Raw genomic sequence first — 16,851 nt, 5'->3', positions numbered from 1 at the left:
ATATAATAATATTGTTATATTTGCATATTTTACATAATAATAATATAATAATTATTATTTTAATTATTATAATATTTTATTATCTTTAAAATATTTAAATATAAATATAAAATAATAAATAATAATAGCAGATTGCATGACAATTTTACAGATACAATAATACCAGGTGGACTGTTACGTGTAAAATATATAGTCTGCCCCCCCGGAAATTTTGTTATATCAATGCGGCCCGCGAGTCAAAAAGTTTGCCCACCCCTGTCATAGACGGTTGTATTGTTTATTACTACAGTAAACCCCAGATATATCGGACTCGGATATATCGGAAATTCGCTCACAACGGACAGATAAAAAAGAACCAATTTTTCTGTAATGCATTTCCAATAAAAATTAATTGCATATATCGGATGGCCGCATCGTGGCGCTCCGATTCGCCGAATCGTGACAGGCCGCTATACGACGTCATTTGCAGCGTTTGCAGCGTTGTCTGCGCGTCCAGGTACATTGGAAACATAGTCAAGGAAGTGCCTTTTTATAACGGATAAAATCCGATTTACGCATATACCGGATATAAATCCGATATATGCGTAAAACGGACATTTTCCGGTATACGCATATAACGGATTTCGCTTATATCGGACAAAACCAGTGGGAACAATTGAATCCGATATATCCGAGGTTTACTGTAATAATCATGTTCTTTGTCCCGTTGATTTCAGATTTCAATCCAAGACCGACACCTGAATCTGGATATCTTCCGAGTCCGATACCAAAACCGTTAGCTTTAATATGGAACCACGGCCAAGTAAACGTATCTAAGGGATCGGAAATCAGAATACGTACGGCTAACCGACACTGGATCGGATTGAAGCGCATTTACGGTCAATTATTCCCACTTATGCCGCATGATTTCCCACAATTCCAACATACAGACACAGCCAACAGTTATTATCACTGTATCTTTACTTTCTTAGCCACAATACCAGATTTTTATGACATTAAAAAAAACAAAACTAGTAGTAGTAGTGGAGCTCTGCGATTCATCTTGTTCACATTACTATGCTGCGGTCCACAGGCTTTGCTAGCCTGTTTAGGAGGTATTGGAAGAAAAATCAACAACAACAACAAAAAAAAACCCTTAAGAAGTCAGTGCACTCCTCTGGGGATGAGCAGCGCTCAGTAAAGGGAAGGACTCTGGGGGAGGAGGAGGAAGGGGTGGACTTTCACAGGCGAGCTCGTTCCCTCTGTAATCTGGAGTTGTACGTCCGGGAAACCGTGTTCCAGCAGTCCATGTAGCGGTCCATGCACATGGCGATGCACTTCTGCAGGGACAAACAAAGCAGACGATGGCACCAATGAAATAGCGCCTTCTACAGTAAAGTCTCGTTATAACGATATTCTCGGGAGTCTGAAAAAATATCGATATAACCGGACTATCGATATATCCGATCCTGCGCCGAACTGCATTAAAAGTGGGCGATAAATGGGGGATCTTTGATATGGCATGTCATTTTCTCCTTGAGTTCATGGATTGCGTATCTAGCATGCTTTTGTACTGTAGTGAAGTGAAAAATAAACTTATGCATTAAATAAAAACGTCTTTACACTTTTTTAATGACTATTTCTTTTCTAAAATTCAACCAATGCAAAATCCTCACGCTTCAGCAGACAAAACCATAAACATTGTTGCAAAAAATGATTGCATTCATATACATAACACAATTCGGTTAAAGTCAGATGGGTCACATTTCTTTTCAACATTTATTATTTTCATAACGCACTCTTGCAATAGTGACTCTGAGTAAATATTCAATAATGCACTCGACATTGTTCTATACACACGAGAGAAACCACGAACGCCAGCATGTACATATGAAAAACAGTGATTATTGCAAGCGATAAAAAGATATCTGAATACAACACAATTAAATACATGTATGGAAAACGAAAACAATTGTTCGTGCGGATCTTATCTCTAAAACGCTTCACGAGCTTCACAACTCCAATTTATACCTGCTTTCATCCCTTTTGATGTTTACTAGTATTGTAGATTTACTTATCATATTAATCTTTAAGATACAAGTGTATTGATTTATTTCAAACAACAAGAGATTGCTTCTTTGATCAAGCAATACCGTAAGTTTACTTTCATAATTTATCAGTAAAGCTAGTGCCAAGAATATTGAACACATCTGAAAACACTAAGTCTATTCACTGAATCTTCCCTCTAAATTATACAAATATTTACTCCTTTACTTCAAAAGCTTGTTTAATACTTACCTCATATTAATGACCTGTAATCCTCTAATTACCGTCCGTCGGTGGAAAAGCCGAAACGGTGTTAGCCGAAAATCAAACAATACGCCGTTTACAGATTTCACTAATGGTGGTATTGAAATCCTTAAGCAAATATTGATTCAGCTTTAAGCTGCTTTTGTATCGATATAAGCAGACCAAATTGGCTGGCGGGAGATGAAAAGGGCATCGTAATAACCGGGTATCGTACTAACCGGAACTAATTATATCATAAAAGACTAGAAATTTGCCGGGAAATGAAAATAGTATCGTAATAAGCAGTACTTTGATATAACCGATATCGATATAACGAGACTTTACTGTATTCTGACGTCGTTCTGACGACATATTTTGTGCAAGGTCGCCACGGTCATTAATTGGTTGCAAGAGGAGCGATCACCTTAATTAAGCGGCGTATATTGGTCTGCTGTTTTACTGCAATTTTTCTCACCTTCTCAAATATTTCTAGTCTAATTTTGAGTCATTCTGGTTGCCACATTTATTAATTACTTGTAAGGAGGAGCAATTGCATTCACTGGCATATTTTCTGACTCGGTGGATTATTTACAGTCTCATTATGAGTCCTTCTGATGACATATTTTGCGCAACCTCGCCATGTTCATGAATTACTTGCAAAGAGGAGCAATCACATAAACTAAAATGGCACGTTTTCTGACATGGTGGATTATTTCCAGTGTCATTCGGATGACATATTTTGTGCAATCGCATTAATTGCACAAAATATCATTAATTACTTGCAAAGAGGAGCAATCGCATTAATTCACTGGCACGTTCGAGTTTGTTGTTTTACTGCGACTTTTCTGATACGATGCATTATTACTTATTTGGAGTCCCTCCAGAGTGCAATGCTGCTGTATTAATGTTTCTTGCGAGAGGAGCGATCACATTAGTTGTACCAAGGTTACCACATTCATTAATTACTTGCAAAGAGAAGCAATCACGTTAATTAAATGGCACGTTCTCTTTGTCTAGTTTTTCCTGCAACTTTTCTGACATGATGAATTTATATTATATTTATAGTTATATTCTGCTGTTATACTGCAAGTTTTATGACTCTGTGGATTATTTCTAATTTTAAGTCACTCCAATTACCATACAGACATTGTGTCATTAATTACTTGCAAGAGGAGCGATCACGTTTATTAAACGGCAAATTCTAGTCTACAGTTTTACTGTAATTTTTCCGACATTCTAGATTATTTCCTGTCTTATTTAGTCTTTCATTATGTATTTTGTGCAACGTCTCCACGTTCATTAAGTACTTGCAAAGAGGAGCTACGGCATTCATCGAATGGCACGTTTTTTTTTTTTAACACTGTGGATTACTTCAAGTGTCACTCGAGTCATTCTGATGACATTATATGAAAGGTCGCCACGTTCGTTATTACCTGCAAGAGGACGTTACATTCTCCTGTTTTAGTACAATTTCTCTGACATTGTGCATTATTTTCAGGTATGGGCTATGCCAGGGGTGGGCAAACTACGGCCCGGGGGCCACATCCGGCCCGCCAAGTGTTTGAATACGGCCCGCCCAATCTTTCAAAAGTATTTAATTTAAACTCAACATACAACCTGGCATCATGGCCTGAGCCAACCTTTTGATGGTTGTATCAATTTCGTTGTTTGACATGGTCTGTTGTTTACAAAGTGCTCCTGAAAAAAGAGACACAAGCACATAATAATAATAAAAATTAAAATAATAATTATTATATTATTATTATAACTATTATGATTATTATATTTATTATATTAATGCTAATTATTATATTAATTATATATAATAATATTGTTATATTTGCATATTTTACATAATAATAATATAATAATTATTATTTAATTTTTTTTAATTATTATAATATTTTATTATTTTTAAAATATTTAAATATAAATATAAAATAATAAATAATAATAGCAGATTGCATGACAATTTTACAGATACAATGATACCAGGTGGACTGTTACGTGTAAAATATATAGTCTGCCCCCCCCCCGGAAATTTTGTTATATCAATGCGGCCCGCGAGTCCAAAAGTTTGCCCACCCCTGGGCTATACTAACACCACATTTTGTGCAAGGTTACCACAGTCGTTAATTACTTGCGAGAGGAGCAATGGCATTACTAAAGTGGTACTGGATTATTTCTAGTTTCATTTGGAGTCGTTCTGTTGACAAATTTGTGCAGGTTTGCTACAGTCAATTACTTGTGAGAGAAGCGATCGCATTGATAAAACGTCATGTTTTTATTGCACCCAAAAAAAGTAGTCAGGGGTTAGTTTGCAAGCGTGCTGTGGGTTTGACTTTGTGACTACTTTGAGTCTTTGTAACTTATTCCTGTTATGAAATGTGTCCTTATCAATGCAGATTTGTGAGGAGTGATGCAATCAAGTGGTTCTCACTTTTTTTTGTGATGATTGGAAAAAGTACATGTACATGTAGTACATGTTTTAGGACAACAGCTGACAACTTAAAGAAGCTTTGCATGCAGAGGTCATACCTGCTCCGAGTTGTCCAATGTGCTTCCAGGTTTTCCTATACACTTCTTGAAGCACTTGTCTGTCATTCTCTGCAACAAGAGAATAGACATGGCGTGACTTAAGTCCTTTTTTTAAATCAACATTGCATTGAGGGGGAAGTCGACTTCTACAGATGCCAGTTCATGTGGTGTCATTGACAAAAAACACAGTGATATGTTACCATACTCAGTAAAAGTGCTAATGTTAGCCTTTAGAGTCTCCAGTTAGCATTGCTAGCTTCACACCTGCAGCAGTTCCTGTGCGTTCGCCACCGCGATCTGGACTTTAACCTGCTCCATTATCGTGCCCGTGTCCATTTTGCCTCCAGCCCCGCCTGCAGAGAAGTCCGAACCGAACCCGTCCATGGTGGGGGAAAAAAAGGAGCCCTTTGAGGATTGTAAGAGTTTAAAAGACCGCTTGTAAACACACGTGTGGGTAGCCGCTGTTTGTTAAGCTAACGTTAGGAGCCCGGTGCCCTTGACAGCAAACGGCGGCTTGCTGACGTCATTTCCGTTATGGGCGAGATGGGAATTCTAGTTTTTGTTGTGCGTGTTTTACGATTTCTTCCCGCTAGATGGAAACGTAGTGCCGTTAAAATCCACAACCCAACTTTTGTGGGCGCTTCAGGCTTGAGTAAGTATAAGTATAAAACAATGACTATTTGTCTCTTTAACATATTACTGTAAAACTAATAATAATAATAATAATAATAATGGCGTTATTTGCAATTGTTTACATTGTTGTGTACTTTGCTATTCACTTGTTATTTTGCTTTAAATAATAGTTAACTTGCTAATTGTTAAACTATGCTAATCTTAGTATGATAACACCTAGCATTATGGTGCATAGTGTTTATATAATGTATGTGCCTATGAAATGGGATATGTTAATATTAGCATGCTGGCAATATTAACATGCTAAATTTTTACTCCTAGCACCTTATCAATGCTAACATGCTAACGTTAGAATGCTAACATGCTAGCATGATAGTGGTGTTATACTGTACAGTACATATGTGTACACATGAAAATACCAAACAAGACTAGTATACTAACATTAGCATGCTAGCAATGCTAACGTTAGCATGCTAGCAATGCTTGAACTGTCCCTGTGTCTGCATCCTGGGATCCACTCACACTGCTCAGCTGAGCATGACATATTAGCTAAAAATGCTACTATGTTAATCTTAGTATGATAACACCTAGCATTATAGTGCATAGTGTTTATATACTGTATGTGCCTATGAAATGGGATATGTTAATATTAGCATGCTGGCAATATTAACATGCTAAATTTTTACTCCTAGCACATTATCAATGCTAACATGCTAACGTTAGAATGCTAATACCTAGCATGATAGTGGTGTTATACTGTACAGTACATATGTGTACACATGAAAATACCAAACAAGGCTAGTATACTAACGTTAGCATGCTAGCAATGCTAACGTTAGCATGCTAGCAATGCTTGAACTGTCCCTGTGTCTGCATCCTGGGATCCACTCACACTGCTCAGCTGAGCATGACATATTAGCTAAAAATGCTGCTATGCTAATCTTAGTATGATAACACCTAGCATTATAGTGCATGGTGTTTATATACTGTATGTGCCTATGAAATGGGATATGTTAATATTAGCATGCTGGCAATATTAACATGCTAAATTTTTACTCCTAGCACATTATCAATGCTAACATGCTAACGTTAGAATGCTAACACCTAGCATGATAGTGGTGTTATACTGTACAGTACATATGTGTACACATGAAAATACCAAACAAGGCTAGTATACTAACGTTAGCATGCTAGCAATGCTAACGTTAGCATGCTAGCAATGCTTGAACTGTCCCTGTGTCTGCATCCTGGGATCCACTCACACTGCTCAGCTGAGCATGACATATTAGCTAAAAATGCTGCTATGCTAATCTTAGTATGATAACACCTAGCATTATAGTGCATGGTGTTTATATACTGTATGTGCCTATGAAATGGGATATGTTAATATTAGCATGCTGGCAATATTAACATGCTAAATTTTTACTCCTAGCACATTATCAATGCTAACATGCTAACGTTAGAATGCTAACACCTAGCATGATAGTGGTGTTATACTGTACAGTACATATGTGTACACATGAAAATACCAAACAAGGCTAGTATACTAACATTAGCATGCTAACAATGCTAACATTAACATGCTAGCACCCAGCATGATAGCACAATGTGGGGAGGCTAAATGTAGATAAAAGATAAAGTAGAAGAGCTATGTCATAAAAATTAAATAAATAAAATCAATATTTAATGAAAATTAAATTAAGCGAGTGGTTAGCGCGCAGACCACACAGCTCGGAGACCTGAGTTCGATTCCACCCTCGGCCATTTCTGTGTGGAGTTTGAACGTTCTCCCCGTGCATGCGTGGGTTTTCTCCGGGTACTCCAGTTTCCTGCCACATTCCAAAAACATGCTAGGTTAATTAGCGACTCCAAATTGTCCATAGGTATGAATGTGAGTGTGAATGGTTGTTTGTCTATATGTGCCCTGTGATTGGCTGGCGACCATATTCTAATTCATTTTATTAGACATCCCCAATTAAGGGCAATTAAGTAAATACAAACTAAAATGAAAACTGCTGCAAATACAAAGTCAATGGAGCTTCAGCAGTATGGATTTTAGTATTGAGAATGACTACCCCCGCCCCCCCTGGTTCCCCTCCTTTCCTAAAGTGTCAGACGGGATGACCTCACTGAGAAGACCACCTGCCTCGGCTGAAAGAAAAATAAGCGTACAGTGAGTGTGCAGGCAACAAAAGAGTGACGGTTACTGTCCTCCAAACACGCTCAGTGAGGGGATTGTTGCAATGCTGGGGTGGGGGACTATGAGGAATAATCCTGGGGGGTCTGCAATAATTAATCACCAGTTGCACACACACACACACTCGTGGACATGCAAACACATAGGAACAGTTTGGCTTGCAGCCACAAGACTTGATGGGGGGGGGGGGGGGGGCGAAACATGAATTCATTCGAGCTTCGCCTCCTTTGGGTACACCAGTACCAGTAATTTGGATGAAGTCACATGTATTCCCAATTACAAAAAAAAAAAACATGGCGGACATCTTTAATTTAATATCATGTATCTTATTTATCTTATATTTGGTTTATATTATTTTACTTTCATCTTTCATTCACTATCTGTTGTTTTGATTGAATATCTGTATTATATTATTTAATTTTATGCTATTTCATTTTGATTCAATAGCTGTATAATTTGAATATATTTTCCAATATATATTTATTTTATTTCATTTAGTTGTATTTAATTTATATTGGATTCTATTTAAATGTATTTTTATTTTATTAAATATCCAATATAATTAATATCCAACTTTATTAAATTTTAATGCAATATTGATTTTATTTAATTAAATTTGATTTAATGTCATATCTATTCTATTGTATCAGATTAAATCATTTTATTAAGTAGCCATTTTATGTTATTTTATTTCAATAAATATGAACTTTATTTAATTTTTACAAAATATTGACTTCATTTAATTTGATTTTGATGGTATATGCATTCAATTTGATCTTTTTGTAATCTATTTTTATTGAACAGATAGCTTTTTTTTATTAAATATAAATTTTTATTGATTTTATTTCAATTAATTTAAACTTTATTTCATTTTCCTAAAATATTGATTATATGATTTTCATGATATGACAATTCCATTTTATTTTGATTAAATATCTATTTTATTTTAAAGCATTTTATTTGGATTAAAGATGTATTTTATTTTGATTCAGTGGATATTTAGTTTAATTGTATTTCCATTAAATATATATTTGTTTCATATCAATTCTATATATATTTAAATGTATTTTCTTTTTATTAAATAAATAAATATATTAATTCATTCATTTTCTACCGTTTATCCTCACAAGGGTCGCATGGGGTTCTGGATTCAATCCCAGCTGTCTTCGGGCGAGAGGCAGGGTTCACCCTGGACTGGTGGCCAGCCAATCACAGGGCACATATAGACAAACAACCATTCACACTCACATTCATACCTATGGACAATTTGGAGTGGCTAATTAACCTAGCATGTTTTTGGAATGTGGGAGGAAACCGGAGTACCCGGAGAAAACCCATGCATGCACGGGGAGAACATTCAAACTCCCCACAGAGATGGCCGAGGGTGGAATCAAACTCAGGTCTCCTAGCTGTGTGGTCTGCGCGCTAACCACTCTCCCCCGTGCACCACAACTTTATTTAATTTTCATTAAATATTGATTTTATTTATTTAATTTTTATGACATAGCTCTTCTACTTTATATTTTATCTACATTTCGCCTCCCCACATTGCGCTATCATGCTGGGTGCTAGCATGTTAATGTTAGCATTGCTAGCATGCTAACGTTAGTATACTAGCCTTGTTTGGTATTTTCATGTGTACACATATGTACTGTACAGTATAACACCACTATCATGCTAGGTGTTAGCATTCTAACGTTAGCATGTTAGCATTGATAATGTGCTAGGAGTTGCCATGCTAAATTTAGCATGTTAATATTGCCAGCATGCTAATATTAACATATCCCATTTCATAGGCACATACAGTATATAAACACTATGCACTATAATGCTAGGTGTTATCATACTAAGATTAGCATACTTAACTAGGCGGTAATATGATAGGTGTTAGCGTGTTAGCATCACTAGCATACTAACATGAGCATGCTGTCAATTTTTGTGATTTTCACATTTCTGGGGGAACTATGGAGCTTGAACTCTCCAAGTGTTTTTCTAGTTAGTAATATTAAGAGTAAAGTAAGTTAGAAAGAAGAAAATTGAGAACATTTCCAAAGATGATTGAAAAAGAAAGTTTACATATTTAGGGAGGAAAGCATTTTAGAAATGGGGGGGGGGGAGTGAAGTTGATATTAATAATAGACTTTTAAAGCTCGCATCTTGAAATATATATAACTTATATAACTTATTAGCATACTTTACAAAATATATACAAAATTGGCAAAGTTGCATCTTTTCATTTTCTCGCTATGTGGCCCTCGCTGTAAAAGGTTTGGGCACCCCTGCTATTGACAATATCAGCATATGGACGGACCCGCCCACCCCTCCTGCCGCTACAAAACCTGGACTGTACTGCGCATGACAGTCCAGCGCTCTGCTGCTGTGTGCTCGTGCTCGTCATTCACAGTGTAGACAGGCTGTCCTGGTGGAGCTAACTAGCTTCCCAACTCCTTTCTCCTCTGCTAAACTTTGTTTGGAAAGTCATCGGAATCGCGACAAATGGATAAGTCATCGAGGAGTTTGGCTCATAAAATAATCCTAAACTGGGAAAGCTGGTTGATTTAGATTTAAAGGGGGAAAAAAAGTTGTGAGTGAAGTCGTCGACAAAAAGAATCCGGATACGCGTCGCTTTCGTTATTACGGTAAGATTGTGTACATTCTCTATTTATTTATTTCTCCTGCATGTCCAACAAGTTGAAATCCACAGTTTGCGTGTGTGTTTTTTTTCAAGTTGAGTTTTACTTTTTCGCTGCACAAAATCAGTTGTATATCACCCAGACACTGTCCACACAAGCCCACAGAGCACCAACATTCAAAAGGCGACTTAATGTGATCCAGCAGTGCAACAATAGCAATGTGGCATGCACCCTTTATTATTGCCTCTTTTTGTTGTTTTTTTTTCTCCCAAAGGGCAAACACCGGGACGAGGTGTACGATATCCCACTACAAACGTGTCCCAATCCACTTGATGGATGTTTAGAAAAGTGGTTACATAAGAATAAGTGACTCATGTGAGGTGGTACCTTGTCAATGGGTTGGGCTGGGACCCTCAAAGCTGCTATTGTTGTTGCTGGAACATTCCTGGAACCTCTGGTCCTGGGAAGTAAAAAGCAGGTCCTGTGATTAAACCTGAGGGTGCATTCACACTTGTAGTTCAGTACTGTATTCGTAGTCCAGACCTAATAATAATAATAATGTTGGTCAACTATGTATATGCATGAAGTCTTGCTGTAATTGGATGGAGTATGTATCATGTACATTGCGTGATGAAACTCGGGCACCCAAAACAATGTGACTATAAGTACTAGTTCTGCTTTACACACATATGTAACATTTGCGTCCATAAATACTGGAAATTTCCAGAAAATCATCAAAATGGGAGTGTAACAGGAAGAAAGGGGCAAAATACGGGTTTGCCAACTCAGGAGTGTTGACAGGTCACGGTCTATGGTCTATGATGGATTTTTTTATATAAATACATCAAAGAGGCTCCCGGACAATTAATTACAGCATCTCTTTGTTGAGTAGCTTTCAGGCCAACACCGGTTGGTCTGGCCCCGGGTTCGGTGGGCTGCGTTCACATTTGGCCAAATAAATCGCACCAGTAGAGCAGAGTTGTGTGTTTGCACCCGGAGAGAGGGGTCTTGGTGCACTTGCGAGTGGATTCTAGCCCTGAATGAGGCAAGAGTGAACGTCCACCGTACCAACGCAGCAACCAGGCCTTGGTTAGCAAAACCCAACAGAAAACTGTGTGAAAATCATCCAAAAATAACAGTTAAAGGGGACAAATTATGCTTATTTTTCATCCCTTTGTACGAGTGGTGGACTCTTATAGAGCAGCTCCACACAATAACCAGCACAGAAGGTTTTCTAGATCTTTCAGAACATGCACTTATTCCAGCTGGATTTTGCACTTTCCCCGAATACGGTGTTTAGTTTATTACCGCCTCCAGGCACGTCTACTTCACTGTGGTTGGTCACACTTCCAAGTACTCATGAGGATGTCAGGATAGCTGCCGAACCCAATTTTATAGGATTTGATGATGATAAACCGTCATCTTTTTAACATCTACGCTTTTAACATCCAGCCATGTGTTGGATCCCGAATCCGATCCGGAAGTAGAGACTGCACAGTCTCCGGTCCCCACAAGTGTGAATGCACCCTTGGCGTAAAAGCGATCAACTTGCAGTCCGTGAACGTGCCTAATCTTTTTGTCGATTGTATACCGAGGGTCCGACATGAATCTGGAATGGCACCTTCAAAGGTGCTTTTTTTGTACCCTTGACATTTGACTTTTTTTACAGCTTGGGACCATTTTGGTCTTGGATTCTTGGATTAACTATGATTAACGGGCTGATGGTGTGTATTTCTGGTGTAAAAAGCACTATAATCAGGACAATTCATGTCTCCTGACACATTTTGAAATGTTTATGTGGAAATGTGATATAAGGAGGCACGCTGGTGTCATTAGCAACATGGGCGTGTGTGTGTGTGAAGGCCACTTGTTTGGACATTGACATATGTTTTATAGGGATTTTGTGTAGGCAGTGCTCTGTGTCGGCTTGCCTTTTAACTGGCTAAAGTCTGAAGTTCATTTCCCCTGAACAACCTACCAGGGCCAAGTTATATTACCGCCTAACAACCTGCTGTTGGCAACCACTTTTTGTTTGGGCAGGAAGTTGAAGGAGTGTACTTGTATGATATTCACCCCCTGGATTGTCAGTTTTCCCATACAAACCGCTACAGATTGACGGCACATGTTTGAATTGTGATGCTTTTTAGAGGCAAGCTTCTGGTCTTGATATTTAACCAGTTTTCTTTGCAGAATTGGTCGGTTTCCTGGCACGGACCCAGGGTTTGAGGCATAGTCCACAAATGTTATACACAGTATGGTTGAGTTTGGGGCTTTGATGTGTGTTTGGGGTCATTATCCAAGTTTTGCATGTAAACTTCTGACCACTTTTGTTCCCCTCCAGCTTCCAGATCCAAAATGTCCGTCAGTAGCCACGAAAACCGAAAGTCTCGCTCCAGCTCGGGCTCAATGAACATCCACCTCTTCCATAAGACGTCGCACGCCGACAGCCTTCTGACCCAGCTCAACCTGCTTCGCAAGCGTAAGGTCTTCACCGATGTGGTCCTGAAGGCAGGAAACCAGGCCTTCCCCTGCCACCGGGCGGTCCTGGCCTCCTGCAGTCGCTACTTTGAGGCCATGTTCAGCGGCGGACTGAGGGAGAGCCGCGACGCCGAAGTCAACTTCCACGATTCTCTGCATCCCGAGGTGCTGGAGCTGCTGCTGGACTATGCTTACTCGGCCCGGGTCATCATCAATGAGGAAAATGCAGAGTCCCTCCTGGAGGCTGGTGACATGCTCCAGTTCCATGACATCAGGGACGCGGCGGCAGAGTTTCTGGAAAAGAACTTGCACCAGTCCAACTGTCTGGGGATGATGCTGCTGTCAGACGCTCACCAATGCCAGAGACTGTACGAGCTGTCGTGGAGGATGTGCTTGGCCAACTTCGCCACCCTCTACAAAACCGAGGACTTCCTGAACCTCCCCCGAGACAAAGTGCGCGAGCTGATTCTCAGCGAGGAGCTGGAGGTTGAGGATGAGAGCCTGGTGTACGAGGCCGTCATTGACTGGGTCAAAGCCGACATGGAGCAGCGGCACAGCGAGCTGCCCGAGCTGCTGCGCTGCGTCCGCCTGGCGCTTCTGCCGGAGACGTACCTGCTCAACAACGTGGCGTCGGAGGAGTTGGTCATGTGTCACAAGGTGGGCCGGGAGATCGTGGAGGATGCTGTGCGCTGCAAGATGAGGATCCTGCAGAACGATGGCATCGTGACGGGATTCTGCGCCCGGCCCAGGAAGGTCAGCCAAGCCTTGCTGCTGCTTGGCGGGCAAACCTTCATGTGCGACAAAGTCTATGTGATTGACAACAAGACCAAAGAGATCACCCCCAAAACGGACATCCCCAGCCCCAGAAAGGAGTGCAGTGCCTGCGCCATTGGCTGCAAGGTAACCGCATTGTCAGGTCCATCTGGGCAACAAACTTTTTAGCAACTATTTTTCAACTGTTGGAGTCTCAAAGAAGTTCTGTTGTGTACTTTTGACACTGTAACACTTGTCATACAGTAAACCTTGGATATATCGGATTCAATTGTTCCCACTGGTTTTGTCCGATATAAGCGAAATCCGTTATATGCGTATACCGGAAAATGTCCGTTTTACGCATATATCGGATTTATATCCGGTATATGCGTAAATCAGATTTTATCCGTTACAAAAAGGCACTTCCTTGACTATGTTTCCAATGTACCTGGACGCGCAGGCAACGCTGCAAACGCTGCAAATGACGTCGTATAGCGGCCTGTCACGATTCGGCGAATCGGAGCGCCACGATGCGGCCATCCGATATATGCGAGGGAAATTTCATGGAAATGCATTGGAACGGGACTGGAGATTTTGTCCGAAATAGGCGAAATCCGTTATAAAAAATCCGATATATGCAATGAATTTTTATTGGAAATGCATTACAGAAAAATCGGTTCTTTTTTATCTGTCCGTTGTGAGCGAATTTCCGATATATCCGAGGTTTACTGTATTAACATAGTGTGGGATAATATGTGATGCTAAAGTGCTAACACTACACTCGCATTTTAACAGCAGCATCATGCTAGGTTAGCCCAGAAGAAAAGAAAATGATGAAACTTACAGCTCCCACATCTACAGCTGACTAGCGGAGAGTTGGCAGAGATCCAGGCTTTATTTTAAGATGTGTAGCGAAGCCTGTATTTACGTCGTCATGTTAGGTGGTCAGAAACAGACTGCAGGGACACATATTACTTTTACATCAATAAAAATCACATTTTTTGCATAATGGGGAACTTCCAAGTCATGGCACTCCTAATATGTGGTTGTTGTGTTGCAGGTTTATGTCACTGGGGGGCGTGGCTCTGAGAACGGCGCCTCCAAAGATGTCTGGGTCTACGACACTTTGCATGACGAGTGGTCCAAAGCGGCGCCCATGTTGGTTGCCAGATTCGGACACGGGTCAGCGGAGCTGGACCACATCCTGTACGTCGTGGGCGGACACACTTCCCTGGCGGGATCCTTCCCTGCCTCCCCGTCCGTGTCTCTCAAACAGGTGGAGCAGTACGACCCTCAAAGCAATAAATGGACGCTTGTGGCGCCGCTCAGAGAAGGCGTGAGCAACGCCGCTGTCGTCGGTGCCAAAAACAAGCTGTTTGCCTTTGGAGGCACCAGTGTCAACAGAGACAAATACCCCAAGGTTCAGTGCTTCGACCCGTGCCAGAACCGGTGGTCCGTCCCGGCGGCATGCCCGCAGCTTTGGCGCTACACGGCGGCGGCGGTGGTCGGGAACCACGTGGTTGTGATCGGGGGCGACACTGAGTTCTCCGCCAGCTCCGCGTACCGCTTCAACAGTGAAACGTACCAGTGGTCCAAGTTCGGCGACGTGACGGCCAAACGGATCAGCTGTCACGCGGTGGCGTCGGGAAACAGACTGTACGTCGTCGGGGGGTACTTTGGGGCTCAGAGGTGTAAGACGCTGGACTGCTATGACCCGTCGTCGGACTCTTGGGACAGCGTGACCAGCGTTCCCTACTCGCTCATTCCCACCGCCTTCGTCAGTACATGGAAGTACCTGTCAGCCTAGAGACATGTGGACGCCTTGAGCTTCCCACGGTGAGTATTTCCTCCCTCCTCATTTCACAGGTGAATGTGTGTTTGAGCCGGACTGGGCCAGTTTCCAGGCCCGTACTGTTGTCAAGGTTACACATGATCTCGCCGCTGTGGCGACCGGGTGTTGGATAAACACACTGGAGCCCTGGTCTGCAGAGCTGGAGGAATGTCAGCGGCGTTGCTAATTACAGAGCGAGTGCCTCAACAGAGGACCTCTGTCATCGGATCAGGCCTGAGCTTGTAGTGCCAGGTAGGCGAGTGGGCCGGCCCGCTCAGTCGAGGAGTCGAGGCTGGGGCCTCTGGAGGTTATGAGAGCAAAGTATTTTGGGCTTGGGTGTATTTTCCCAGCAGAGATTGGCTGTTAAGGTCATTATTTTTCAGTTGGGAGTCCTGGATAAGGGAGCTTGTGTGGGATCCTGGTGCTTGAAATTCTTGAGAATCCTCGCACACCTCATAACGCAAACGATTAACAGACACCAACTGAGGCATGAAACTTCACATTTTAAACTTTAAACTAGAAGCCGAGTATGACATGGACTGTCTCCTCGCCAGTTATATATCATAGCCACAACCTTTCATAATGGAAACGCATAGAATGACTTCAATAAACACATAAAAATAACTGACAAAGTTACCCCCCCCCCCCACCTCAGTTTTCCTTAGTAATCCTTTCCTGGTAGAAATGTACCAAAAAAGAAGCAAGTTTTGTCATAGGAAATAAGGTAAATCCAATTCATCCACTCCAGGGACCCAAAATATGAAAATAAAATACAGTAAACCTCGGATATATCGGATTCAATTGTTCCCACTGGTTTTGTCCGATATAAGCGAAATCCGTTATATGCGTATACCGGAAAATGTCCGTTTTACGCATATATTAGATTTATATCCAGTATATGCATAAATCGGATTTTATCCGTTATAAAAAGGCACTTCCTTGATTATGTTTCCAATGTACCTGGACGCGCAGGCAACGCTGAAAACGCTGCAAATGACGTCGTATAGCGGCCTGTCACGATTCGGCGAATCGGAGCACCACGATGTGGCCATCCGATATATGCGAGGGAAATTTAATGGAAATGCATTGGAACGGGACTGGAGATTTTGTCCGAAATGGGCGAAATCCGTTATAAAAAATCCGATATATGCAATGAATTTTTATTGGAAATGCATTACAGAAAAATTGGTTCTTTTTTATCTGTCCGTTGTGAGCGAATTCCCGATATATCCGAGTCCGATATATCCGAGGTTTACTGTACATTTCATAGAGGATAATTACGACAACAAAATATGAACGAACATTTAGATGTGTCAAAGCGCTTTGAGTACCTTGGAGGAGGAATGGTACTACACAAGTGAAATTTAAACCATTTAAAATGCCATTTCTTCTCATAATATTACCCATTTATTCTTCTGTTTCCTTGTTGGAATATGACAATTTTGTCCCGTATTTTGACTTTATTCTCATAAAATTACTGCTGTTTTTCCCTTAAAAGAATCAAATGATTTAAACTTTCT

General features: G+C 40.7%; 2 protein-coding genes across 2 annotated transcripts in view; one reads left to right on the top strand and one right to left on the bottom strand.

Annotated features, from left to right (window-relative positions):
• Positions 1-942: 942 nt before the first annotated feature.
• On the bottom strand, positions 943-5,348 carry timm13 (translocase of inner mitochondrial membrane 13 homolog (yeast)). Its single transcript, XM_058073711.1, has 3 exons — positions 5,071-5,348; positions 4,807-4,875; positions 943-1,319 (listed from the first exon to the last, which is right to left on the bottom strand). The coding sequence occupies exons 1-3, from the start codon at positions 5,188-5,190 to the stop codon at positions 1,221-1,223; spliced, it is 288 nt and encodes a 95-aa protein (XP_057929694.1). The 5' UTR covers positions 5,191-5,348; the 3' UTR covers positions 943-1,220.
• A 4,670-nt stretch (positions 5,349-10,018) lies between these two features.
• Positions 10,019-16,851, top strand: part of enc3 (ectodermal-neural cortex 3) — a 15,259-nt gene continuing 8,426 nt past the window's right edge. Inside the window, exons 1-3 of the mRNA XM_058073578.1 lie at positions 10,019-10,275; positions 12,611-13,647; positions 14,561-15,336. Of these exons, the coding sequence (XP_057929561.1) occupies positions 12,625-13,647; positions 14,561-15,307 (1,770 nt within the window). The 5' untranslated portion in view covers positions 10,019-10,275; positions 12,611-12,624 and the 3' untranslated portion in view covers positions 15,308-15,336. The remainder of the gene's footprint in view (positions 10,276-12,610; positions 13,648-14,560; positions 15,337-16,851) is intronic.

The sequence above is a fragment of the Doryrhamphus excisus genome, chromosome 5 (assembly GCF_030265055.1).
Source record: "Doryrhamphus excisus isolate RoL2022-K1 chromosome 5, RoL_Dexc_1.0, whole genome shotgun sequence".
Taxonomy (NCBI): Eukaryota; Metazoa; Chordata; class Actinopteri; order Syngnathiformes; family Syngnathidae; genus Doryrhamphus; species Doryrhamphus excisus.
This window is presented reverse-complemented; position numbering and strand designations above follow the sequence as displayed.

Excerpts from the sequence above, each read along its gene's own strand:
- timm13 (XM_058073711.1), bottom strand. The coding sequence starts at position 5,190 with ATGGACGGGTTCGGTTCGGACTTCTCTGCAGGCGGGGCTGGAGGCAAA. Across the intron at positions 4,876-5,070 it reads ACGCACAGGAACTGCTGCAG|AGAATGACAGACAAGTGCTT; the intron begins GTGTGAAGCTAG and ends CTCTTGTTGCAG. Across the intron at positions 1,320-4,806 it reads CATTGGACAACTCGGAGCAG|AAGTGCATCGCCATGTGCAT; the intron begins GTATGACCTCTG and ends TTGTCCCTGCAG.